We start from the raw sequence: 27886 nt of genomic DNA on the forward strand, positions 1-27886 counted from the left end.
TTTTCTTACCACTACATGAGAGTAAAAACGATCGATTTTACTATGAATAGTATAAGTCCCTTTTAATTATTTATTTTCCAACCCCGAAAATCTAATCCAAGCAAATGGAAAAATGGATTTCTGTCTGTCTGATTTTTATGAATTGGGAAATTACTGAACCGATCGGCGTGAAAATTTGTATGTAGGGGTTTTCGGAGCCGGGGAAGGTTCCTATGATGGTTCGAGACCCCTCCCAATCTCTAAGTGGTGGGTCTTTGCATAGCTCAAGAACTAATCAAGCAAATGGAACCAATTTTGGCATATTGAAGTTTTAGGGAGCAATAAATGTTCATATGATGTTTCTACACTTCTCTCTCCTCTCCTCTCTCTTGTTTTCAGACTTCGTTCAATATTCCTATGCGGCTAGGCTAGATCAATGCGACTTGAACCCAATTATTTTGCATGTGTAATTTTATTTTTAATGAAGACTAGCTCATTGGCTTCAATTTGATTTGTCGATTGTCTGAATTTTTGGAAAAAAGGAAAAAAAAGATTTTTGGACCATCGGGTAATTTTGAAAAATCATAATTTGAAAACGTTAAAAATGAAATCTCTGATTTTTGGATAAGTTGCGTGAAAAAAACCTCTGCTTTCAATAAACAACTTTAAAATATAAAATATATAATAACAAATACAATAAATAATTAGAGACATGAAATCCATTTTCTGCAAGTGCAATATTTCTCCAAAAAGAACAATCTATTTTCTCTAATTTGATATGTCGATCATCTGAATCGGTTTAGTAATTCAAAAATAACGAAAAGCTCACGAACCAATCGACCGATCGCTGTCGAATTATGACACGGATCCATTGAAAGATGGTGCTTTGTGATAGTCAAGAAGATTTTTGCAAGAGGCGCCATCTAGACGTCAACCTTATGAACTTTTCAGCCAAACTGTTAGATGATCAATCAATGGATAGTTCTGCGATTGGATCCATGAACTTTCGCTTAGTAAAAAAACGTGAATGTTTAAAAATATTGATGAAAAAATCCATTTTGGGCAGAGGCGGGTCAGATGAGATATAAAAATATAAAAACACGTTTTATGTAATTTGCTGTTCAAGAGACCAAAATACTCTAGTTATTTAAGTTGAAATATCTAGTTATTTAACTTATTTATCGGTGAAAACACTCCGGAGATGATGGAATTATTCGATACGTGACCCATCGAAGCGTTTGCATTTGGTCCGCTCTTTTGAAAATTAAATCGTACACGAAGGGGTTAATATACAAATAGAATATTGGAGCAGAAACAGACTAAAAATTTATCAAAGTAAATTGTTCATAAGAAAAAGGTGTAAAATTTTTTAACAATCAAAAGTTGTGGTTACAAAAAACAAAATATGTTCTATGAGTCAATTAACCATTTGCGGTCGTATGACTGTTCTCGGTCGCCACAGCAAGGAGCCGTACTAATATTATTTTTTATGCAACCATATATTAGTTTACACTTTTTCTGAACAAATCTTAATCGGTCTGATTCTACGCGGCGTGTGATGTGAGATGACAATTGTCACGTATGTCACGCGATTCCAGCAGGCGTATGCCGTGAGAAATCTCACTTGAATGAACTCTCACCGTATTCCCGCTCTCAAATCTACGTGACGATTGTCACATGAATTGGGATTTCTAGGTGACAATCGTCGATATGTCTTGAGGTGGCGACAGCGCATGAAAACTTATCAAAAATGGAAAGTAAGCATCGTTTCTGGTCGTAAATAACCCAATAGTAATGGTATTGTATCATTATATTCCATTTATATTTAATTTTTACAATGCGTGTGACGAATTGCAAGCAGTTTGTATTTCTTGTAAAAGCGGTAATGAGTATCTCTCGATCGGGCGAATGAGCACTCCGGAAATCTTTCCATTATATGAAATGAATTTATTTTTTCTACAATATATTCATGGGTGTTATGTTTAATCTATCTAGTAGCGAGCCATGAACACCGAACTACATATCCATTCCAGAAGCCGTGGTAAACATCGGAGCCGGAGCCGGAGCAACAATTAAACACTGAATACGCAGGGAGCAGCAGCAATCACGATCAAAACAAACGAAAGCGTAAAACACTGCAGGATGCAAACAACCATTTCCGTCTGCTTGTTGGGCGAACTAAATCCTAAACAAATGATCTGATCTCTCTGAGCGAAATAAATAAAATTCTGGGATGCCAGGTGCTTTTTTCTCCAATTTATGCGATGAAAATCTGAAATATCTGTAAATATGTACTAGCGTCTGAAAAACTGGCCAGTTTCGTTCATCATTTGAAACCAATAATGTTTTGTCACTATTTTAAACAGCCTAAAGCAGGAATAACAGGTTGTGACAAAAGTTAAATGTTTACAAATTCGTAGACATATGTGCGAATGTGGCATATCTTTGGCATGATTTAGCAACTAGCAGAATGAATACCTTGTCACTTGCTGTTCATCGTCTCACATACATAAAATGAACCTCTCACGGCATCCGATACGATTGTAGGAATATAGTGAGGAGAGTTGCGTGATGGTGATGTGACAATTGTCATCTCACCTCACACGCCGCGTAGAATCAGGCCGAATGTCTCGTGAACCTGTTCACGAATCAATGCGGAGCTCTTATGAATAGAAGATTATTAAAAACAAAACAGCATATTATTAACCTGGAAACATAAGAGAATAATCACACTAAAACATTTGAATAAAAAACCCTATTTACTAAATAGTTATCTAAAGTTTACAGAAAAATATTTTCTTTATTTTTCTAATCTTACATGTTATGCTTCACTGCTGTTTCAAGGAAAAATATTGCACTCAAATTTATTACGACCGCAAAGGGTTAATATGTGTAGGCAAATAAATATGTAAAACAAAATTTATGTTTAACGGTTTCATTGTGATTAAACGTAATAATAATACAGGCTTGCCATTTTGTAGCGGCGACCTTTTTGGATTAATATTGATCATAATGTAGAGTGTTCTCCAAGTCAAGGCTATTCATTTGATACACATATCCCAATCTATTTTTTTTAGAATATGACTGATATCATAGTCATTTTGTAGCGGCAGACAAACTGGATTTTTCATATTATGGAATACACATAACATAAATGAAGGTGTGTACTAAATTAAAAAGCAAATAATCAAAAGGAAGAAAATCTGTCATTTGATTCCTATATGCTGGAGTGTAAAAATGAAAAAAAATTCATGAATAACTGCTAGTCAAGCCCTTTCATTTGATACCCATATTGTCACCAATACAATAATATAGTAAATCTCAGATGCATAAGGAGCACACATTTCTATTTGCTTTTTCATATTAATCCTTGAAACATATTTAAATTTTTGGAAACACATCTTTCATTTGATAAAACAAATTTACACATATTTACAAAAAAAAAATATGATCTGGCATATTTTCAACGAACCACAGAAAATGACGCGAACAAAAAAATGAACGAAAATGTTGTCAACCTCAAACAGCGGCAACTCGACATGCTAGGTTGCTTCCTACAGGTTGAGTCAACCTTGTCAACTGGTTGCCCCGTGTGCGGACTCCCATTTGATTTTACATGTTTTCAACCTTCGTCAAGTTGAAGTCGGTTTTCAGTTGACCCGTGCGCGGACGGCCTAACACACAACCTAAAAAATTTTAATCAAAGAATAAAATGTTGGAAATTATTTATGTTTTTATTAGAAAATATCAAGTAAATTATTGAAAAAAAAATTGAAATTTAAAATTCTTTTTTCTTGAAAAAATGTTTCTTCTGAAATTCTGAAAAAATAGATATGAATAACAATTTCAAACAAGTCACCCATACAACGGTAGATGGGCACTTTTACAGGGAAGAAGTTTCTCGAACACCTTTCCCCTGTTTCTCGATAACCTTTCCCCTGTAAAAGTGCCCATCTTCCGATGTATGGACGACTTGTTGGAGAATGTGGGCTATTCATATGATTTTTTGGAAAATTAAAAAAAAAAAAAATACGTTTTTGAGAAAAATTAATTCTAATTTTTAAAATAATTTTTTTCAGGTAAATTTTTTTTTCAAAAGAATTTTGGAATTTCGGGAAAGTTTAAACAATTTCTCACATTTCATCCTTTGACCAGAGTTTTGTAGGTATTATAGTTTTTGAGTTATAATTTTTCGTAAAAAACCAAGAAAAAAAATTTGGCCCTTTTAAAAAAGTAGTATTTTTTCTTGAATATTTCAAGTGTGCAAAGTTGTTTAAAAGACCCATGTGTTTACACCCACATTGTTTCGCTGCAATCTGAGATGATGCTGCCAACGGCGTCGAGTTGACATGAAATTCGTCTCATAAGTTTATATTTGAAACTTTCAAGATACTGCATAAGTTGTGTTACACGATCCAACTTGTTATAAGAATGAATACTATTTTAGTATGAAGTATTATTTGGGAACTTGTTGTAATGATAAAGTTTTCTTACTTGTATTTTATATGAACTAAATACAGATAATAGCTAAATTCTTTCAAGCTATGGGGGTCGATGTACCACTTCATTCTGTGAAAAATTTCTCTATTGAAAGAAAAATTTTAACGCTTTCGCGTGAGTTCTGTTACAATACTAAAAAATTTATTCAAAAGTTTCACAATATATACATGGTTCCTTAAACTAAGATTGACGAGGAACATCTCCTCTCTCTCTCTTGAAAACCGATAACATATCGGTTTCGTTTAGATCATCTACCTTCCTTGTCCCTTCTTCTAGCGTATGGTAACGTGCAGTCTGAGACGGCTGCACTACCCTAAGAAAATACCTTAAGTTTATAGCACCTCGTCGGTGCGCCTATCTTATTCTTGGATTTCCCCTTTCCATCCTTCGCTCTAAATAACATCCTTTTATTTTATTACACCCTGCTGGTGTATCTGGCTGAGCGCAGCTAGGGATGGAAAAGGGTAATAAAAATGCATCCTAAATGATGCATGCATTAAATTGTTTACCGGACGCTATTTAAATATTCGTCCATTCTGCACTTATGACCGGCAATAATTTCGAACTACAAGCGTTTTCTAGCCTAACAAAACACTTGAGCTCTTACATCTTTTAATTGCCTTACATTGGTCCTTTCTAAACGTTTCTATACCTCGCTTGGAGGTCTTTTCTAAATATAATCTCAAATAGTGCTTATCTTATGGATCTCTAACTCGATTCGCGATAAGCCTCAGCTGTCCGTAACATTCCGGACTCCGTAAATCTACTACATAGATTTACCAAATTCTTCAGTATTATCATTCTTTTCTACATTTTAATTTAAATTTTTGATAGTCGTTCTACATGTTCTAAATCATATACATTTGCTTGAACATATTTCCATCTGTAGCTGTATCGCTTTATTCTGTGTTTTATTGTGTGATTTGATTTCACTCACATTATTATCTTTTCCTTACACTTACACTTACAAGTTTATACTAGAAAACATAACTTATTATTTGTTTTATTAATAATAGTATTTTTTGTTTCATTTTTATTCTGCATACAGTTATGCAAACTAATCGTAAACATTCGTAAATTTCGAATAATTGCTCTCACTAGTAATTTGATATAACCGTTAATTATATAAACTAACTTCAAGTTTCTTTTTGGAAAATTATTCATTGAGGTTCAGTGTTATATAATATTTTCCATTAAAGGAAATGCAAATTACATTTTCTTTTCTCTTATAAGATTTTCTTTCATCAAACACAACGTTCTATTTTAATGCTAAGTTATCTCGTTGCCAAGAAAGGAATCTTGAATCCAACATCCCTTTGCTAGTTGTCTTGTTACATTGCTGATATTGTTTTTCTCAAAACATCCTTTTGAAATAATTAGTCAATGTGCTAATCTTTTGGTAGTACAATTACCGTTCCTTCAGCAAGTATTAACATTAAAGTTTGTCTCTGAATACTAAATCCAATTTTAAAGCCTCAGTTCTCATGTAACTGTTCCGACTAATCATATAATACGACTGATCGTAGCTCACATAAACTTTTTCAAGTCGTTTTCTTTATGCATGCAACTCATGCTCTCATAGTGTGATATACTTTGAAATACATTTAAAAATTTCATTCAATTTTTTTTTTCCTGTTACTTGTATTCAAATAACTCATAATGTCATCTACATTGTATAGTTAACCATCTCCAATCTTTCCCTCAGTTAAGACTGGAAGCTATGCTTTTAATATTCATTTGAATAATGCATTGATCATATTCTCAGCAACTCACATGCTGAGCTTCGCAAACCACTTGTTTAAAAAATCTTTCTTCAGCATCTCACATGCTGTATTTCATCAACCGACTTACTGGTGATGTTGTTACTCTCAGCAATCCACTTGCTGAGTTTTAAGCAATTCACTTGCTTAAAAAAGAAACTTTTGGTTTTGACCCCTTCAGCAAATCACTTGCTGAAGGTTAAGCAATCCACTTGCTAACAAATCAGTCTTCCAAATTCTTTACAATAGCTGTATTTTTAATTTTTTCTACCATCAACTAATTTACAGTTGATATCGCTCCTTTCAGCAATTCACTTACTGAGCTTTGAGCCAATCATTCGTATAGAAACTGGCTTCAGCATATCACTTGCTGCGCCATAATTTTTTCTTTAGTGGTCAATGTATATTTTTCAGCAGAATACTTGCTATACTTTTAACCCATCAGAGTAATGTTTTGAGCATTCCAAATGCTTGACGCTTGACCAGACAGTCTCTTCTTTTTTGCTCTAATTGATATTTTGGACCTTACAAGTTATCATTTTATTGGGTCCATTTTATAACGAAACAATTGTATCTTAAATTGTATTAAAGTCTTTCAGCAGCTCACTTGCTGAACTTCAAGCAAATCATTTGCCTAAAAATATTTTCTAATTAATTCAGTTAACAGTTTTGTTAAATTTCCATTTTAAGATTTTCGTCTTTATATTTTATCAAGCTTAAGATTTTCTATACTTTATATAGATATAAAGAATATCAACATATTACAAACGTTGAAAAACAAACTTTCCAACCTCTATATTAGAGAGTTTATAGTTTTGATCTACGGTAATAATTTCCCTATCTGGGCCATAATTTTGCAAATTGCGGAAACATATAATGAAAGAATCCGAACTCATATCTTGCGCTAACTCAAGATGTATTGCTCTCGTTGTCATACAGGTAAATAGACGCCCCTAATACTTAGGAAACAGTCTTCTAAAGATTTGAAAGTTATTCAGAGCCATAATTTTTTTGGTTATAAGTAGTCCTATTTTATACGAATCTATGGCTTTTAACTATAACGATCGCATTATTTTATATGTGTTGCCCTATGACTAAATATTGTCAACATGTCACAAATTTTGCAAAATAGAATATTCATCATATTTCGTTAATGATGGTACAATAGTGTAACTCGCGGTTACAGAGTGGAAGTCGTTTTTGATACGACGTCGAGGATACTGGTAATCTGGGGTACAGTATTTATCGAGATTTCCAATACTATAATTATCGACTGAATATGATTTTCTATTGTGGGAATTATTTCTCCTTGGAAGAAATGAAGATTCATTTATAAACAATTCCTTTGGTGTTATTTCTGGCGCTACCTTCCTCGGAGGCTCAATAACACAAATCTCTATATTTGTTGAGTTTTCAAATTGTATGTTAGCATCTTGTGATGAATCATCCATCTTGATGATAACACTTTTGGTTTTACATTGGCTCCCAATTTTTGGGATGAACTTTGCACTTCTAAGGAATTTTTTAAAACCTTCACGCCAGGCTTTCGTCTTCAAATAAAATTTTGCTAATATTTTTGTTCTATTTCTGAGGACTACTTCCTCTACTGCTACAGGTGGTTCTATTTCTTCAAACCGTTTTTCAGTTGGGTATTTTATTTTCTGTTCAACAATCAGTGTTGCAACAGAATTCTTAATTAATCCAGTAGCTGGCCTTTCCCATTCTGGATCTTGAAGGTTGATAGATAGTTTTTCTATCTTAAAATTTTTAGCGTTTCCATTATTGGAATCCGCTATTTCTTTATTTGCAGATATCTCATCCGCCCTGACTTCATGCATCACGCATGGTTTTTTCTTTTCCGCCATAATTCCTCTTTCTGTGGAGGTTTTCGTATTTTCTTCTATCACAGCCCATACATCTGTGATGATACCCGTTTTGCCTATTGCGGGCAAACTATTCTCATAATCAGATTCGCGTTTTGCGACTGATATGGTTTTAAATGGCTCTTTCCTCACTGGGAATGAGCAGCCATCTTCACCGCTCTGAGGACTAACATCTCCTAGTTTTTCATTCATTTCAACTTGTATCACTTCAAGTTTGTCTTCATCATCTGAATCTTCTGACTCAGATGAATTGTCATTTTTCCTCCTCATATACCTAGCCAACTTAGGGTTCCACGGAGGAGGTGCAATTAATCTGGTTACTTTAGATGATTCAAATACTTTGTCATCTGAATCATTACCTTTCCTCCTGCAATCAACTAGATCAGGATTCCAAGGAGGAGGCATTTTTAATTGATGGCATTCCTCTGAGTTTCTAAACTCAGATTCAGAATTGCCATTTACTCGCCTATGCAATTCACTAATTACCCTAAATGGAGGCGGCTTGGTTGGCATATCCTCCTTATAATAATTTCCCCACCCACTAGGATATATGCTAGTAGCGAGTATTCCTATTAAGTCACTTATTCGCACTTTCTTCGAATAATTATATTCTAGATCTGTGCATTTGACACAGATCCACCGATCACCCGTTAGAGGGGCTTGCTTTAGATTAGTGCAACTCAAGTGGAACCATCGCTCACACTCGCAACAATAAATCATCTGTTCCTCATCAGACTCGTGACATAGGTGACAGTGACCCTTCACATTACGTGTGAAGTATTTAGTGGTAATCATCTTGTATGTGTTTTCCATATTCCTACTAATTTTATTGTTTATATTTTAATGTTGGCTCACTTGACCGTACGAATTTATTCCTTTATCATTTCTTTGCTCTCTTGGCCCCTATTTTAAAAACTCCCATGGTTGCTATCGCAACCCCTATAATTCTTAATATAGATTAATTCTATACCTGTTTTTCGATTAACTCATCTGGTGCTGGGATACTACTGCTGCTGCTGGTGCCGACTGGTTCTTGAGTGGTCCAAACCTTCTGGCTCGGATTGTTCTTGTCACTTCTGATAGTGCCAATGCTGGTGCTGCTGCATCTAATGCCACCGCTTGCTTCTGGTTCCGCTGGTTGACAGTTCCTGGTATCTCTAGCGATGGTCTCTCCGATTGTGCCGAGGATACTGCTGCTACCTCTTGCTTCTAACTCCACGACCACGTGCTGCTGCGGCAGTTGGTCATATTTATAATAACTGCCTTCTGGTACTTGAATTAACATATATTTATGTGTGTATATAGCATCCACTGCTTTAGTAAAGTTCGCGAAACGAATACACTCTTTAGGCATCCACTGCCTTAGGAAAGTTCGCGAAAAGAATACACTCTTTAGGCATCCACTGCCTTAGGAAAGTTCGCGAAAAGAATACACTCTTTAGGCATCCACTGCCTTAGGAAAGTTCGCGAAAATAATACACTCTTTAGGCATCCACTGCCTTAGGAAAGTTCGCGAAAATAATACACTCTTTAGGCATCCACTGCCTTAGGAAAGTTCGCGAAAATAATACACTCTTTAGGCATCCACTGCCTTAGGAAAGTTCGCGAAAATAATACACTCTTTAGGCATCCACTGCCTTAGGAAAGTTCGCGAAAATAATACACTCTTTAGGCATCCACTGCCTTAGGAAAGTTCGCGAAAATAATACACTCTTTAGGCATCCACTGCCTTAGGAAAATTCGCGAAAATAATAAACTCTTTAGGCATCCACTGCCTTAGGAAAATTCGCGAAACGAATACACTTTTTAGGCATCCACTGCCTTTTGATAAAATTCACGAAAGAAATGCACTTTTTAGGCATCCACTGCCTTTGAGAATTCACAAATTCACACTTCTCGCATTCACTGCTGAGAAGATTTCACGAACATCACCTCTGGCATCCACTGCCGAGAAGAGTTCGCAAATTAACACATTTTGTACTTAAATAAAAGGAAAAACTTGCTCCTCTCTGGAGCCACCATGAAAAATTTCTCTATTGAAAGAAAAATTTTAACGCTTTCGCGTGAGTTCTGTTACAATACTAAAAAATTTATTCAAAAGTTTCACAATATATACATGGTTCCTTAAACTAAGATTGACGAGGAACATCTCCTCTCTCTCTCTTGAAAACCGATAACATATCGGTTTCGTTTAGATCATCTACCTTCCTTGTCCCTTCTTCTAGCGTATGGTAACGTGCAGTCTGAGACGGCTGCACTACCCTAAGAAAATACCTTAAGTTTATAGCACCTCGTCGGTGCGCCTATCTTATTCTTGGATTTCCCCTTTCCATCCTTCGCTCTAAATAACATCCTTTTATTTTATTACACCCTGCTGGTGTATCTGGCTGAGCGCAGCTAGGGATGGAAAAGGGTAATAAAAATGCATCCTAAATGATGCATGCATTAAATTGTTTACCGGACGCTATTTAAATATTCGTCCATTCTGCACTTATGACCGGCAATAATTTCGAACTACAAGCGTTTTCTAGCCTAACAAAACACTTGAGCTCTTACATCTTTTAATTGCCTTACATTGGTCCTTTCTAAACGTTTCTATACCTCGCTTGGAGGTCTTTTCTAAATATAATCTCAAATAGTGCTTATCTTATGGATCTCTAACTCGATTCGCGATAAGCCTCAGCTGTCCGTAACATTCTGAAAAAAGGATACTCTACACGCTTGTGAAATTTTAGTCATCAATAAAAATAGAAACCAAAAAAAGAAAACAAAATACAAAAAATAAAATAAATGAGTTTTATTTCGTCAACTAAATTGAATTTATTATATAAAAATCAGAAAAATACTAGAATATGAAAAATAAATCAGGACACTCCAAAAGTATCTCAAAATAAGAACATGTCCTGTTAAGTCAGGACAGATGGGATATCCCTAGCTCTGGAATCTCTGCTCTTGCTCTTTATAGATCAGGTTGTTTTTCATACATACGAATAGGGTAAATGATCTTGGTTTGTCCGATTTAGGGTGTTTTCACGCAACTAGTAAATGCAAATCGATTTTTCTTCATGAAAATCACATATAATCAATACGAGTTTGGGTTTGTTGGAAAACCCCAAGTGTCTAGTTGCTAATACTACCATAAAGCGTTGAAATTATCCAAATTTTTATATTGTTCAATGATTTTCCTCAAAGAGAAATTATGATCATGGTTTGTCGCGTTTTAGAAATCACCATTTTTGAATGAAAAAATCGAATTTTCAAGTAAATGTTGCATTTCTCATTGCTTGAGTTTACTGTCATCATATTGATTTTCTGGGGCGCGCTGCAGGATACAATAAACAAACTGCGCGCTGCAGTTTGTTTATTGTGTCCTTCGCGCATAGCAGAAATAAAGTTTATCTGTGTTGAGTATGTTGAGAGTGACAATTTCAAAATGCCCAAGAAAAGTCAAAATTCTGAAGAAAGCCTAAATTATGAATGGATCAATATGATGACAGTAAACTCAAGCAATGATAAATGCAACATCTACTTGAGAATTCGAATGTTTTCATTCAAAAATGATGACTTTTAGAACCGGACAAACCATGATAATTTTTTGGACAAACAATGATCAGAGGTGGTCAAACCATGATCATAATTTCTCTTTGAGGAAAATCGTTGAAAAACATAAAAATTTGAATAATTTCAACGCCTTATGGTAGTATTAGCAACTAGAAACTTGGGACTTTTCAACAAACCCAAACTCGTTTTGATTATATATGATTTTCACGAAGAAAAATCGATTTGCATTTACTAGTTGCGTGAAAACACCCTAGATCGGACAAACCAAAATCATTTACCCTACTATGAAACTACTGTAAATCATGAAAAAGACAATTTTAATTATATACTTTGAAACATTTGAATACCTGATTTGACATAGGTACGTGAACAAACCATGATCATATTTTCGACTGGACAAGCCAAAATCATTTACCTTACTAATGCCGCGTTTGTTTAATCCCTTAACATACGGTTGAATTTCTAATAGAACAGACCAAATCCAGTCGTTGGTCGTTGATCGGTCGGTCGATCATGATATACGAGTGCGCCACGGGTAAATTTTGATATTACAGTTTTAGGCAGTTTCGATTCACCGCAATTAAATATTGTAGACTAAAGGGTTAATCATGAGACAGGACATAATGGGCCTGATCACGAACGTCACTTCACGGTGAAAACGATATAAATTGTATGCAATTTATATGGGCTTCATATCGTTTTCACCGTGAAGTGGCGTTCGTGATCAGGCCCAATATCTCACATATTAGAAGCAATTGCACGCGTAACAAACTGCAACAATACACAGTTTCCTCCTCTTTTCATTCCAGCCTGGCCTAGACGAAGTGGTGAAACAGTGTCGCAATCGGAATCTGTTTTTCTCGACCGACATTGAGACGGCAATCCAGGAAGCGGAGCTGATCTTCATCTCAGTGAACACACCGACCAAGACATACGGAAACGGCCGAGGGCGTGCCGCAGACCTCAAGTATGTCGAGGGATGCGCCCGTATGATTGCTGACATGGCTCAGAACAGCAAAATTGTGGTTGAAAAGAGTACAGTGCCGGTCCGCGCGGCCGAAAGCATTATGCACATTCTGAAGGCTAATCACAAACCAGGTATTCTTATTTGTAACTTAATATCATAGTATCTTTTTAACGGTACTTGCTTCGTAGGGGTGAAGTACGACATCCTATCGAACCCAGAATTCCTTGCCGAAGGAACCGCCATTGAGGATCTAATGATGCCAGATAGAGTGCTCATTGGGGGCGAAGAGACACCACACGGCAAAGCAGCAATCGAGAAACTCTCCTGGGTGTACGAACATTGGATTCCGAAGAAAAATATCCTCACTACCAACACCTGGAGTTCCGAGTTGTCCAAACTGGCGGCGAATGCTTTTCTAGCACAACGGATATCTTCCATAAATTCACTGTCAGCAGTTTGTGAAGCTACGGGAGCGGATGTCTCTGAAGTGGCCCGAGCGGTTGGCCTTGACTCGAGGATCGGTCCCAAGTTTCTGCAAGCTTCCGTTGGCTTTGGCGGCAGTTGCTTTCAGAAAGATATCCTCAATCTCGTCTACATCTGTGAAGGACTCAATCTACCGGAGGTGGCTGCCTACTGGCAGCAGGTCATCGATATGAACGAATACCAGAAGAATCGGTTCTCCCAGAAGATTATCGAGTGTCTGTTCAACACGGTCACCGACAAGCGGATATCAATTCTGGGATTCGCCTTCAAGAAGAACACTGGGGACACACGCGAGACACCGGCCATTACGGTGTGTAAAACCTTGCTCGACGAAGGCGCCCAGCTGAATATTTACGATCCCAAAGTGGAACCCGAGCAGATCATTGCCGACCTGACGCATCCAAAGTTGACGGAGAGTCCCGAACACGTGAAGAAGGCGGTGCAAATTTTCTCCGATCCCTACGATGCGGTTAGGGGGACTCACGCGATAGTCATCTGTACGGAGTGGGATGAATTTATTGTAAGTACAGCAGACCATGCACATTTTCGCTTTGAGTGAGGTTTACTGACGTGTTATGAGACGAGTTTATGGGGTTTGCGCAGGAAAATGTAAGTTGCACGAGGTGATGGGACGGAACATTGCACTTTTAGAAAATGGACGCCTTTCTGGTTTGCAAAAATAATTCTACGGCATTGTAAAGTTTGAGCACTCATATTTACTCATATAGTATTACTGATACCTTCCTGCAGTGATCGAAGCTGCTATATACGACCTGGTGGATAATCAAGGAATGAACTCCTGTCATACATATCGCGATGCGCGCTTCTATTGAAAAGACGTATCCACTATCCACCACAGGTCAATGGGAATGAGTTGAATCGACTACGAGTACGAATCAACCTTCTCGCAGTTTGAACTATAGCCATGCGAATCCTCCCATTGCTTTCTCTGATGACCACAAGGATCCGACCTTGCTCCCATTTGTTCCTAATCGACTTATTGACGATCACTACCAAGTCACCTGCGGCTACCGGTTTTACGTCCCCAAACCATTTCGTGCGTTTGTTCAAGGTCGGCAGATATTCTCGCAGCCAACTTCTCCAGAACGTATTCAGGTGTAGTTGAATTTGATGAAAGCACACTTGCAAGATTGCTGTAGAGTCATCCGCTTCTGCATGCTGGCGAACTCCTCTCGAACTTCCCAGTAAAAATGATTCGGAGCAATTATATCGGGCTATCAAAAAAGTCCTGCGGTATTTCCGCGAGGTGTCGTTGTAAGCGCGTAGTTCTAGTTGTATTCATTGTATCGAGTCATACTATAGCTTGTTGGAAAGGTATTTTTGCGCTATAATATAGTCCTTGACAGTGTTTTGTTTGGTTAAGTCGTTCGTGAGTTCTAGTGTCGCAAATATGGAGCAAAATAAAGAGATAATCCGACATATTTTACAGTACTACTATGACAAAGGCAAAAATGCATCTCAAGCTGCCAATAAAATTTGTGGAGTTTATGGACCCGATACAGTGTCCATTTCCACCGCACAACGATGGTTTTAACGTTTTCGTTCTGGTGTAGAGGTCGTCGAAGATGCGCCACGCTCCGGAAGACCTGTCGTCGAAAATTGCGACTAAATCGCTGAATTAGCCGAGTAGTAGTAGCAGCCGTAGCATCGGCCAAGAGCTGGGGATAAGTCATCAAACCGTTATTAACCATTTGAAGAAGCTTGGATTCACAAAGAAGCTCGATGTATGGGTGCCACACACATTGACGCAAAAAAACATCTTTGACCGTATCGACGCATGTGAATCGCTGCTGAATCGCAACAACATCGACCCGTTTCTGAAGCGGATGGTGACTGGCGATGAAAAGTGGGTCACTTACGACAACGTGAAGCGCAAACGGTCGTGATCGAAGCCCGCTGAAGCGGCTCAGACGGTGGCCAAGCCCTCATTAACGGCCAGGAAGGTTCTGCTGTGTGTTTGGTGAGATTGTCAAGGAATAATCTATTATGAGCTGCTTCCCTGCTAACGCTCAATTCGGACCTGTACTGCCAACAACTGGACCGCTTGAAGGTAGCACTCATGAAGAAGAGGCCATCTTTGATAAACAGAGGCCGCATTGTCTTCCATCAGGACAACGCCAGGCCACACCCTTCTTTGGTGACGCGCCAGAAGCTCCGGGAGCTCGGATGGGAGGTTCTTTTGCATCCGCCGTATAGTCCGGATCTTGCACCAAGTGACTACCACCTGTTTTTGTCCATGGCGAACGAACTAGGTAGTCAGAAGTTAGCCACAAAAGAGGCCTGTGAAAATTGGTTATCCGAGTTTTTTGCCAATAAGGAAGCGAGCTTCTATAACAGGGGTATTATGAAGTTGGCATCTCGTTGGGAACAAGTCATCGAACAAAACGGCGCATATTTGCCTTAAAACAGATGATTGTAACAAATTTTATGAACAAATGAAAATTCAAAAAAAATACCGCAGGACTTTTTTGACAGCCTAATATTACAGGTATAACCCACACTTTTTTTTGGTTTGGTGGGAAAATTTGCAGATTTGAAGAATAACATCCTTCAACAATTGGAAGGTCAGATGTTAGTTTTCATGAAGTCCCATTCGCAGGCTATCGACCGTTCCAACCATGTCAGGATCAAACAAAGGAGTTCAGGTTTTTATCAGAAATCAAAACAAAAAAGGCGTACCCATAGGGTTTGTAGACAACTCTTTGGGCTTATGAGGACAACATGATTCTAGAGGCGAATGAACTGCAAAGTTTAAAGCCTCTTAAAAACAAAGAAACAAACAAACATGATTCTGCTAAGAATCTAAAATGTGTGATATTTTTAGGGCCGTTTAATTTGTTTACTCGTTTTTCTCAGTGCCAACTGATCGTTGAGAAATGTTTGTGATCCACACAGGTGGGTTGTTAACAGATTGTAGAAAACTCGATGAAGTGCTCATTATAATGCTGTGAAACCATGTATGGGCTAATCACAGCCACAGGAGAATTGTGCGACTCAAATACTGGATCATGTGCATGATCCCTCCTGCCAGAGGCATATGATTTAATATTTCTGTGTTATCTTTACTTCTAATGCGTTTTACTACATGAGGTAGATCTGGCACAGAATATTTGCAAACCAAAGGACCATCTCTTAGTAACGTTGTGATCAGATTCAATGCACTGGTATTTTTTCTCGCTGTTGAAAGGAACAGTCTAGTCGAACTAGCCATTGAGGTTTTTTTGAAATCTACCGATTAAAAATTTACTACTGAAAGTAGAATTTCTCATAAGATGAAGAAATTAGGCAAAATACCTTCCTAATTTCTTAATCGAAATACAAAAGAGATGTTTTCACTTAGCGGCCATAAAAACATGTTTCATTAGCTCAAAACTGCTTCGAAAGCAAACTATTTAAATCATTATAACTAGCTTCATAAAAATTCATTTCAGTTTTCTGTCATTGATGCATGATGCGTCGTCTGGCCATTTTCTTGTCCGTTTCTCTTTTGCTGGCGCGATGAACGGACATGCAAAATCGTTTGTTTGTGAATGCACCCAAGGGGTAAAATATGATTTCGCACACATATGGGCAGTTAACTAGGTGTTCTCGTGATGATTTTTCATATCACGGGAAATATATTTCGGATGTGCGGAGGATTGAATAAGGTTGTCTTGAGGATTTGAGTATCGAACGTCAAAAAGAGATCAAAAGTGAAAGAATATTATTTCGTATATATTTTAAAAGATCGCAAGACAATTCCAAGGGAAAACAAAATATCCATTCATCCATTTATTGAGAATCGATTTAGATGCGAATTAAAAACTAATGATAACTAAGCCAACGATAGTCCAGCGCCAACCTTGCGATTATATCACAGATATAACCCACTCCTAGTTTTTTCGTTTTAGGTGGGAAAAGCTGCAGATTTGAATAACGACATCTTTCAACAACTGAATGGTCAGGGTTTAGCTTTCATGAAGTCCCGTTCGCAGGTTATCAAACCATGTCAGGATCAAATTAAGGAGTTCAGGTTTTGTTGAGAAATCAAAACAAAAAAGCAGAATTCATAAGATTTGTAGACAACTCTTTAGACTTATGAGGACAACATGATTTCGCTAAGAATCTACAGATTGTAACATTTTTAGAACTGTTCAATCTGTTTACACGTTTTTCGCAGTTTCAGCTGATCGCTGAGAAATGTTTCTGAGCCACATAGGTATGTTGTTAGAAGATTGTCGCAAACTCGATGGAGTGCTCATCATAATGCTGTGAAACCATTTTATGAGCTGATCACAGCCACTGGAGTATTATGCAACTCAAATAGTGGATCAAGTGCACGGTCCCTCCTATCAGAATTTTATGATTGAATAATTCTGTGTTATCTGTACTTCTGATGCGTTGTACTACATGAAGTCGATCTAGCGCAGAATATTTTCAAACCAAAGAACCATATCTGACTAACGTTGTGATCAGGATTACAAGAACGGTCTAAAATCGTCTAAAGAAGCCGAAAATTTTAAAACAATCCAAGCTCGACACATGTTATGAGAGTCTCACAACGAACTAAAAAAGTCGGTTTGACAAACTGGGAACTACGGAGTTTCGGAAAGGCAGCTTTTGCTAGAGATACAAAGACTCCGTAGACGTTTGATGGCCACTGAAATTAATTCTAATGATGTCAATAATGAGATTGCATTGGGTGTGAAGAATCCAAGATCGGGTCCAAATTTTACAGTGAATTTGAAACTATTTCTAACCGTGAACGATTCTGTGGCATGTTGTGGAGAGGCTTATCAGAGTTGAAATTAATTAAAAATTTGCGGTCAACGATGGATCAGACACGTTTAATGTGTTGAGCCCCGTACCGTTATTGCTGCACATTCCATCGAGCCCGCAACAAGAGAGCGAAAGCGCACGGGAAGCACTTATACAATATCAATGACGGTCTCAGCTCCCAAAGATATTTATTTCATAAGATTCGTTTGGATCACATTTCAACATCCACAAATAAACCATATTTTATTCATATTTTAATTTTTTGTAACTCAGTTCCAGTGACCAACGCGTGAAAACTTTGTGATTTCTTATTCGTCCTATCTAATACTATAATGAATATGTTTCTTGTTTAGATAAGTTTGATTTTTCATTTGAAAACAAAAACTAAATATTATGAGGGGTTACACCCTAGTAACCCCCGGTGTCACCCAGTCACGCTACGCCACTGATTCGGAGTCAATGCTTCTCTTTCCTCAGACGGGATGGGGAAATATGTTAGTGGACGACTGTTTACGATTCTTAAGCTTCTACTATCTATGCATCGGCGTCTCGTCGTTCAGCTTCTCGTGACTGTTTACTTCCATAGTAAAACGGCTGCTGTTCGATCTGGTTCTGCATCAGTCGGCTCGCTTCTCGAAAATTGGTCCCGTTATCCGAAAATATCGTTGCTGATAAACCACGTCGGACACGAACCTACGAATGGCCTTGACGCATGATCTGGTGCTGAGGCTATGCATTACCTCGGCGTGAACAGCACGGATTGTGAGGCAGATGCATAATCCATCGTTTCGTATTGCTCCTGCCAATCTTGACCAGTGGTAGTTCGAAGAGATCCAGGCCCGTTTGCGTGATTGGGCTTACGCTTCTAAAGGGTGTGTCACATCAAATTGCATCACGGAAAAAACGCAGTAGAAAATTAATTTTTAGGAATTATATCTTCAGCTCTCGCTTATAATCAGATAAGAGTGTATAGATCACGTTGGCCATGCTTCACTGTCAATTTTTCGTAAATTTGGAAAAATGTCGTCGAACGAAAAAGAGCGTCGTGAATTAATCCTGCGCACTCATTTCGAGAATTCGGAGTTGTCATATCGGGACATCGGTAAGATGCTGGGAATCGTCCGATCCACGGTCAGCAGAGTACTAAAACGATACTTCGAGAACCTAACCATCGACCGGAAGGTGAAGAACGGCAAAAATGGATGCTCCGTCAGTGAAAAAGATCACAAGCGCATAGTTAAGCAGTTTAGACGTGATCCGAGAAGTTCGGTCCGGGATGTCGCCAATAAGCTGAATTTGTCAAGTTCATTCGTCCAGCGGACCAAGCAACGGGAGGGCCTGCGTACATACAAGGTTCAGAAGGCTCCTAACCGCGACGAAAGGCAAAACATGGTGGGGAAGACGCGAGCCCGGAAGCTGTACACCGAAATGCTGACGAAGCCGCATTGCCTGGTAATGGACGACGAAACCTACGTCAAAGCGGACTTTCGTCAGCTGCCGGGCCTGTTGTTCTTCTCCGCAGAGGACAAATTCAGCGTTCCGGAGGAGATTCGCAAGCAGAAACTATCCAAGTTTGCCAAAAAGTACATGGTGTGGCAAGCGATCTGCTCTTGCGGAAAGCGGAGCGCCCCCTTCGTGATGACCGGCACGGTAAACGGGCAGGTTTACCTTAAGGAGTGCCTACAGAAGCGCTTACTACCACTATTGAAGCAGCACGAGGGCCCGACCATCTTCTGGCCGGATCTCGCTTCGTGCCACTATTCACAGGACGTGTTGGAGTTGTACGAAGCCAACGGGGTCACCTTCGTGCCAAAGGAAATGAACCCGCCCAACGCGCCGGAGCTTCGCCCAATAGAGAAATATTGGGCGATTATGAAGCAGTCCCTCCAGAAGAACCCAAAAGTTGTCAAATCGGAGGCGGACTTCAAGAGAAAATGGATTTCTGTTAAAAAAAAACTACAACCTGACGTTGTACAGAACCTTATGGACGGGGTAAAGAGGAAGGTGCGAGCATACGGGCTTAGGCTCGAAGTATGAATAAAAAGAAAATGCCAAATATTGTTTAATAGTTTTTATTTTACTGTCTAAAATTTTCAAAAGGATCGGTCTACTGGGCGAATTTCTACAGCGTTTTTTCCGTGATGCAATTTGATGTGACACACCTTTTATTCACATTCGGAGCAGTTGTGATACGCCCATCCATTATCACAATCCCAAATTCATCCAACATGGGAGTTAACTTATACTATCTGCTCGATTTCTCCAATTGTATTTGCCGTGCTGGTGGACTCTGTTGGTTGCGTGTCTGCAGCACCATTTTTTCCGAGAAGCTCTGCCACTGTGTCAATCTAAACAACATTCGTTTTCCTTCTAGCAGCTTCTCCGATCTCAATTGTCCTACGAAAACCGCTTCTCCTTTAGTCCTGCGCCTTCGGTTGGCGAGGCAACGATGGACGTATGCGGCTGACCTTATCAACCTGGGTAGTCGAGAAAATCGTTCTAAATCAGACAGCATTCCGGGTACGGACACCCTGTTATGGCCCTCTGGCGAGGCCACTCCGACTCTGAATTTTTCAGGAATCCGGGTCTCTTGAACCAAACACGAGATACATCTTCACAACAACCTCTTTCATACTTGGTTGCCAAATCCGCAGGATCATATTTCGATGGCACCCAATGCCATTCACGGATGTCGCCAAAAACCAGCCGCGACCCGGATTGGGTCAGACGAGATCCCGTTGTGCAAGTTTCTGCACGCAAAGGCCTCGCAGGTTGACTAGTCCATCCGGATTCCCTTGCGTCTCGGAACCCTCCAGAGTTTATCGTGTTTGAGGCGATCGAAAGCTTTCTCATAATGGATGTACTGCATCCAGTCGGCCGGAAATGTTGCGGTTTCCCAGACATTTACGAATAAATTATGCAAGATTTCTGCGGATAGTTATTGTCAGCCACAGCAGCACCTTCTTGGGGAACTTGGTGTGTGAAATAAACTTGACTTCGTAGCGCACTTCCTTCGTGGGGAAGAAAAATACGAAGTGCCCTGCCAGTCGTTACCATCTAGGGTGAGACAGGTCTCGTCGTCCATCACAACCGCCACGTCACGATTCGCCGGGAAAACCGTCTTGACCATCTTATTCAGCCGCTGCCGCTGCGTCATTGCCTGCAGGTCCGAGATCAGTGGACGAGACCAGACCAGTCGCTTCCTGACATGTATGTCTATGTTCGCCAAGTACTTTTTCGCTGTTTGACCGGTTGTATCGACCTCCCGGCCAAGCGCACGCAGCGATGTAGTCATTTTTTCCTCGATCTTCCTCTTCAGCATTCTTTGGAGCTTCTTGTAGCTCAGGGTCGTCGGCCGTCCGGAACCGGGCTTTCTTTCGATGCTCTGATTGTTGTCCAATAGTGCCAAGATGTTATAGATGCCGGAACGGGCGTATCTGTCGTGCACAAAGTGTCCTCTTTCAACGCGGCGTGGTGCCGTTCCTTGAACGCGCACATTTTCGAACGTAGTAGCTTCACTGTTTTCGTAATCCCGGTTAGAGTTCGTCTAATAGAGCTGTCAATTTTTTTCTGCTGACTCATGGGTTACTATGGTTGATGCTGCATGGGTAGTTTCGTCAATGCTTGTGAAGCTAATTCCATGAAAATCGGCAATTTTTGTCCATTTTTTTAAAGTAAACGTTAAGCTGTTGTTGAAAATGCTGCTTCACTAGCGTCGACAAGATATGCAACTGGAGATTTTCATAATACTGGTTATTCGCATTCTCGAAATAACAACGAGAAATTCGAATCTTACGGATAGTTTGGAACAATTCCGCCTCTGTGGCACGATGAGTATATCCTTTCTTCTGATATTCCAGAAGCTGGCGTCGGAGATTCTAGTGTAATTTGGGATCTCTCTCCATCCTCTTGTTCATCTGCAACCAACGGAGGGTCATGAAGTAACTATCCGGGAACTTAATATGGTCGAACTTGTCTTGTTGCGAACTGATTTCAGACCCTCACGGTTGTTTCTTCCAAGCGATATTGACATCCTCGTTTCGCTGATGGTTAGCTTCAGAAGCATCTTCTTTGGGTACTTGGTGTGGGAGATGTACTTCACATCGGAACTTACCTCCTTCGTGGGGGACGTAAAGTAGCTGGTTCCCTGTTAGTCCTTGCGATCCAGCGTGTAATACGTCTCGTCGTACATGACAATTTCACTCTCCATCATATTCAGCCGTTGTTTCACAGCTTGCTGTTCCGACACGGCCGGTCTTGATTTACGTTTCCGCATGATAATGTCCATCCCAGCTAGGTATTTTTCCACTGTATAGCCCGTTGCTCCGATTTCCCCCCCAGAAGACCGGAACGATTTAGAAACCGTTCCCTCCATCTTCTGCTTTAGCTTCAGCTGCAGTGCAAGATCGCTTAACACCGTCGGACTACCGGAACCAGGCTTCCGTTTATTGCTCTCATTCTTCTCCAGAAGTGTAAGGATATTATAGACACCGAAATTTGGAAATTGGAAACATGGATTTAGCGGGTTTTCTCAAACAAACGATTACATATTTGAAACCCCAATTGAAGAACTAACATTTCTGAAATTGTGTTGGACTTTCCAACCGCCAAGAAGCCAATTTTGATAAAAGTGGCGTTTATGTGGTTTCTCAAACAAACGATTCAATTAGGGACTGTTCCCCATCTCTTCAGGTTTGAAACTGTTGAAAATTTTATTGATTATTAATTTTTGAATCGTTCAGACTATACCGCATTGCTTCTCGTTTCAAAAACATGTTTTGCATAGCTTTTTGATTTCTGGAATATGGTAACCACATTCGAAATGTATATGTCAGTAAACCACACAACCGAATAATTTGTTTCTCTATTCCGCTTTGATGGCCCTCTTACGCGCAGCAACTCATTCTTTTCCAGAGCTTGAACTACGAACGTATTTACCAGTCGATGATGAAGCCGGCTTACATCTTTGACGGGCGCAAAATTCTGCACCACGAGAAACTTCAACAAATCGGCTTCCACGTGCAGACCATTGGCAAGAAGCTGAATCGCAATATCCTGACCCGGTCCTGGGGTAGCGTTCCGCAGCTCTAAGGAGAATGCTCCAACCATGACAACGGTAAATATTTATATTACTCTCGATCTCGCTGTATGTTTATCGGTAACATAAGAACAGTAACGGTGTGTCGAGAAAAGGGTTTAGGTATTATGAGAAATCCGAGATAAGTTATCAACGCGAAACGAAGTATTAGAAGCGATCAAAACGCATCACATCTTGTCCAGTTTGCAGTAGTCATCCGCAGTATATAAGTTCCGCTAGAACCTGCTCCGAAGGTGCTCCGTGTTGCACCAGCAAAAGTATTTAATTGAAATATTGTTCACTGCTTCGATGTAATAAACCGTCTGTTTGTTTCGGTTAGTCTTAATGGCCTTTTGGAGCTCAACTGGCTTTATTGCAATATATGTGTAAAAATTGGCACAATTTTCGTAAAGTTTATATAATCATAGGCCCAGCAAATGTGGAGTCTACAACTCCTCATTTATTAGAGTTAAAACAGGACGTAAACATAACTCGCCTTTAATAAACAATGTCACTATTCGTTTGGTGCTCAAATTTATCAACTAAAACACCCGAAATTCCCAACCATCAAAACATTTATTTTCAACCGCAGTGAAAACAAAGAAAAATCTTCTAAAATCCCTTTCTCTTTACAACTAACCGGAACCACAACCATGCGGTGAATCCGGACAGACTGAACCACGTGAGGATGTAGGACAGATGCTCGTTGCGAAGTGTTACCCGTGTTTGACCGCCCACTGGGCCCATGGGAACCGTTGCCGAAGCGGTGGCGTCCAGAAAGTACGGTTCGGTGTCGCAAATTTGTGCCATTTTCGGCACGTCCCGGTACATAAATATAGCGCCTCGTTGCTGGGGTGTGAACTGTGGTCTATGTTCGGGCAGCCGCACGACACCTTCGAGTTCTACAATTCCTTTGACTTGTCCTTCCGGACGGGTGGTAGGATCCAGGAACCGTTTCGGAACCCATCCGCGATTCACGAGAATTTTATCCCTAAAAGCGATATAATGTAATTAGTACTGCGCTTTAGCCTTGGTAATTGGCTTAGATGTCGATGCAGAATGAAGACATATTCACACATTGAAATCACACACTTTCTTTCGGGCTTTAAATACAATTGCCATTATTGGATATTTTTCTCTATAACTTGGAAGATTCATTCAGAGGAATTGCCACAGTGTATTTTACGGTTTCCTGTTGGGAAAGTACATCGTTTTTTGGCGCACACAGTTTCAGTTTCTTTTTAATAAATGAAGTGCTGTTTGCCGATTTGGGGAACCGCGGGTAATACGGACAGTGGAGATAATATGGACAGGTGGTTTATTTGTATAGTTATATTTTGAATTCTGTAATTTCTGTTAATGAAAACACTTTCTACAAGTTATTCCATAATATTTAAGCCACCCTATGGAACTGAATAATAATCAAAAGTGGAAAAGGGAAACAAAAACCGAAAATCATACATGATTCCGCGTGTGGATGTAATTTTTGATATCAAAATACAATTCGCTTAACGTTTGCCCGAATGCTACTTTTACCCGAAAGTAACATTTACGCAAATGCGACGTTTGCCCGAATGCAACATTTACCCAAGTGTACTATTTACGCTTCAGTCATTTGGTTGGGAAGTTCTTTCATATGCGGCTTACTCACTAGTCTTGACTCCCTTCGATTATCATCTATTTGCATCGATGGAAAAAACTTTGAATAAAGTAGAGTTCTTCATTTTCATGCAATAAACGTGTGTTGCTGTTAAATGATTGAGAAATATTTCGAAATTGTTCAGTCATAGTGAACCAAATCTTTAAAAATGCTTTATTCAGAGTGAACCATGAACGTATGGGCAGCTAAATAACTGCCTTTTTCTAAGAACAATATTGATCAAAACAATTAGATGCTTTGAAAATTGCAGAGCACTAAGCTTCATGTTCGTTTTTCTCGATATCATAAAAATGTCACATGGTCCGGTCTGATTTAACACCGACCAACTAATCTTCCCTTTTTTGCGTTCCGACTCGCAAAATTCAAATCAACGGGTTCACATGCCTAAATAATCTTTATCGAATCGATAAATGTTCTTGGAACTAACCAAACGATACGCAACCAAGCCGAGCTCAGCATCAGCGGTATAACTGGATACTCTACTTACTCTCTTCCCTCCAGCTTGAAGGGTGTTATCACCAGATAACCGATTGATGACTCCTTCTGCGAAAACAGTCCACCGGATGTTCGAGAATCTCCATCCGTTATCAAAGCACGGGGTCCCAAATGCAACTCCTGGTCGTGAATGAACTCCCCTCTAACAGTCACGTTCTGATATTCCATTTTATCTAGCTCCGATAGGCTGCAATAGGCGAGCAATATATGTACTGAATCACTCGCACTATGATAGAGCTAACATACTCATCAGGAATTGCAACCACACCTTGATGCATTTTCAACTCCAGCGTTCGAATAAGATCCTCCTTCCATCGCTTGCGTTGGACCTGCCAGCAGCCTAGCCCAAAAGTTGTTGCTGGAACTACCTTCGAATTGAAACGATTAATTCGTCACTGTTGAATGGAAACATCCTAACACGTTTACCAGCAATATCCAACCAAATGGTGTAATAGGCTGGTTGGTATCGCATCGAGCCCTGACCGGCGGCTCCACTCGAATTCTTTTTTGGAACACGAATCGGCGGGAGTTGGCTTGAACTTGATTTGACCAACATGCACGTAATGCATCGCGGCTGATTAATTTGAACATTTTTTGAGAAAATAAGATACTATTTTATTTATCGGTCGTTGGTTTCATAACACAAACAAAAACAGATGATTGAAAGCTGAGAGTTGAAAATTTACTATTGTTTTGTTTGAAGCGTTTGAAGAATCTGCTCTAAATTTGACATCCACACAAACGAGGGGATGCTAAAAGGTTGGCATATGTTATTGACGAATTTACGTTGGATTAACAACCAGATGGCGCAGCGAGTAAAAAGAGGATGTTTTATTTTTTTGGTATGAAATTCGTTCAAATTTTCTAGAAAAATCTGAATTTATCTTCAAATTTCCCGGTTTCATGTATTCTTTCCACGCTGAAAAGGTTAGAAAATCATCATTTTACAATGTGCTATGTGTATTACGAGGAATGGCTTGTTATAAGTATTGTAACTTTAATTTTTTTCAACTAAGTAAACGATGAATAGAGTGTTTTGCACTAAAAATACTGCAAATTCTTCTCGTATCGGCCCCTACATAATTAATGATATCAGCCAATTTGATATAATATCGATTTCATCGCAATTATCCTTAACCGGTATGCATTATCAAACATAAAATTTTCGAAGATTATGACTTTGGTCAAATCGCGTGTTCAAACCATGCTAAATATACAAAACTCCATTTTTCTTACCATATACTGACATTCAATAGCTGAAATGAATTTAAATTGAAATAAAATGAATAATCACCACCGAATCTTGATTTTCAGTACGTAAAATAAACACCAGAGAAGAGAAGTGGAACTTGAGAGAAAAAAGTGGCAACGATTTGTGGCAAGAAAATGTAAACAGTGAAAAAATTGACAGATGGTTTACGCTCTAAAAATTGAACATATTGTTAAGATGTCTCTACGAGGGTGGGATACATCATATATAAGGTGGGAGGTTCGTATATAATGTTAGCATCATCATGATAAACACGGCGAATGGGATATAAATTATGAACTGAAAATTGAATAAAATATACATATACACGCTGAAACGCTGTGGACAAATATTATAATGCATTTTTATCGGCTTATGTATAATGCATTATCAAAATAAACCTATATGTATTGTAATCATAACTTGCTGTTCTATTCATAACAACATTTATGGTCGTATTCCACCAATGATGACAAATGTGTAATTTACGAATAAAGCTTCGCCATAGAAACTAAACATTGAAAAAAAAATTAAAATGTGGTAAGAGCATCAGTTGAAATATTTTAATGCATTCTCATCGGAATAAATTGAATGATACAATAATTATACGATTAAATAATGTATGTACGCTTAAAAAACAACTTCAAAATATGATTTCTGAATAAATTTCTTTTTTTTTTCAGTTTCGAACACACCCCGTAAAAAGCCATTTTTTAAAATACATTCTGTTGGTATTGTATCTAGAATTTACAAGGTAATGAAACGTTAACGTCAATTAGTTTTTAGTAAACAGCTTTTTAACTGCCGGGGAAATTAACACCAAACTATATACTATATAAGTTAAACACGGAACCACCCTAGCGGACCCAACCGCTATCGGAACCACTCCAACATCACCCAGGGAGTCTAACGGCGGAACAGCATGGTCAGCGATATCGGACACGCGTGTACTGCCAGCGAGATTTACTGGAACCAGCAAGAATGCAGCCGCGGTATTTGACACCGCCAACGTGCCATCGTTGTCTGGTGCTATGTAATCAGTTTTGGCAGGGCAGTTAGGCTTCGGAAATAATAAAGATCATTATTACAGTTTAGACCTTCAATCAGTGCGGTTTGAATTGATCCGTTCTCCTTCTATAGTATTTAGTTAGTTTTTTTAAAAACCCTTCCAAACTTATGTAAAACTTATCTTATATATTCCATGCCAATTATTGTTCGTAATTGTTCTTTATAGTTTTCATTCAAGGGCGCTACATTTTTTTATATTTTTTCTCGAAAGCTGAGGATTTCTTAGACAACATATCCAAAAATGTGTCCTTCTTCGTTTTTAAATTATGATTTTTCAAATTTAACCGATGGTTCAAAAATAGTTCGACATAGTTAATTCAAGTCAATAATTTCACACTTGCAAAAAAATTTTTTTTTATTTATAAGAAAACAGATACAATTATTAATCACGAAAACAAAATTATTTTTTTTCGCAAGTGCAATAT

At 38.8% G+C, this 27886-nt stretch overlaps 2 protein-coding genes and 1 long non-coding RNA gene across 7 annotated transcripts in view; 2 read left to right on the forward strand and 1 right to left on the reverse strand.

Annotated features, from left to right (window-relative positions):
* LOC129765260 (UDP-glucose 6-dehydrogenase) overlaps positions 1 to 23514 on the forward strand; it is a 66180-nt gene extending 42666 nt beyond the window's left edge. For 3 of the 5 annotated variants that reach the window (XM_055765373.1, XM_055765374.1, XM_055765372.1), the window contains exons 3-5: positions 12493 to 12781; positions 12839 to 13653; positions 22827 to 23513. In XM_055765373.1, the coding sequence (XP_055621348.1) occupies positions 12493 to 12781; positions 12839 to 13653; positions 22827 to 23003 (1281 nt within the window). In that variant the 3' untranslated portion in view covers positions 23004 to 23513. Of the gene's footprint in view, positions 1 to 12492; positions 12782 to 12838; positions 13654 to 22826 lie in introns of all 5 variants that reach the window. The other 2 variants (XM_055765375.1, XM_055765376.1) reach the window with 1 other exon arrangement.
* On the reverse strand, positions 22827 to 26020 carry LOC129765261 (SURF1-like protein). Its single transcript, XM_055765377.1, has 4 exons — positions 25571 to 26020; positions 25391 to 25512; positions 25137 to 25331; positions 22827 to 23980 (listed from the first exon to the last, which is right to left on the reverse strand). Exons 1-4 carry the CDS (start codon positions 25733 to 25735, stop codon positions 23602 to 23604), a joined length of 861 nt encoding a protein of 286 aa, XP_055621352.1. The 5' UTR covers positions 25736 to 26020; the 3' UTR covers positions 22827 to 23601.
* Positions 24184 to 27333, forward strand: LOC129765262 (uncharacterized). The gene is made up of 3 exons (XR_008741411.1): positions 24184 to 24302; positions 27077 to 27147; positions 27234 to 27333. It is a non-coding gene; the product is annotated as an uncharacterized LOC129765262 (long non-coding RNA).
* The last annotated feature ends 553 nt before the right edge of the window (positions 27334 to 27886 follow it).

This window comes from Toxorhynchites rutilus, chromosome 2 (assembly GCF_029784135.1).
Source record: "Toxorhynchites rutilus septentrionalis strain SRP chromosome 2, ASM2978413v1, whole genome shotgun sequence".
NCBI classification, from domain to species: Eukaryota; Metazoa; Arthropoda; class Insecta; order Diptera; family Culicidae; genus Toxorhynchites; species Toxorhynchites rutilus.

Bases quoted from the DNA above. Each gene is read 5' to 3' on its own strand.
- LOC129765261 (XM_055765377.1), bottom strand. From the start codon at position 25,735: ATGTTCAAATTAATCAGCCGCGATGCATTACGTGCATGTTGGTCAAAT. The intron at 25,332-25,390 runs GTATGTTAGCTC...CGCCTATTGCAG, and splicing joins GTGGTTGCAATTCCTGATGA to CCTATCGGAGCTAGATAAAA. The intron at 23,981-25,136 runs GTAAGTAGAGTA...TATCGCTTTTAG, and splicing joins TTCAAGCTGGAGGGAAGAGA to GGATAAAATTCTCGTGAATC.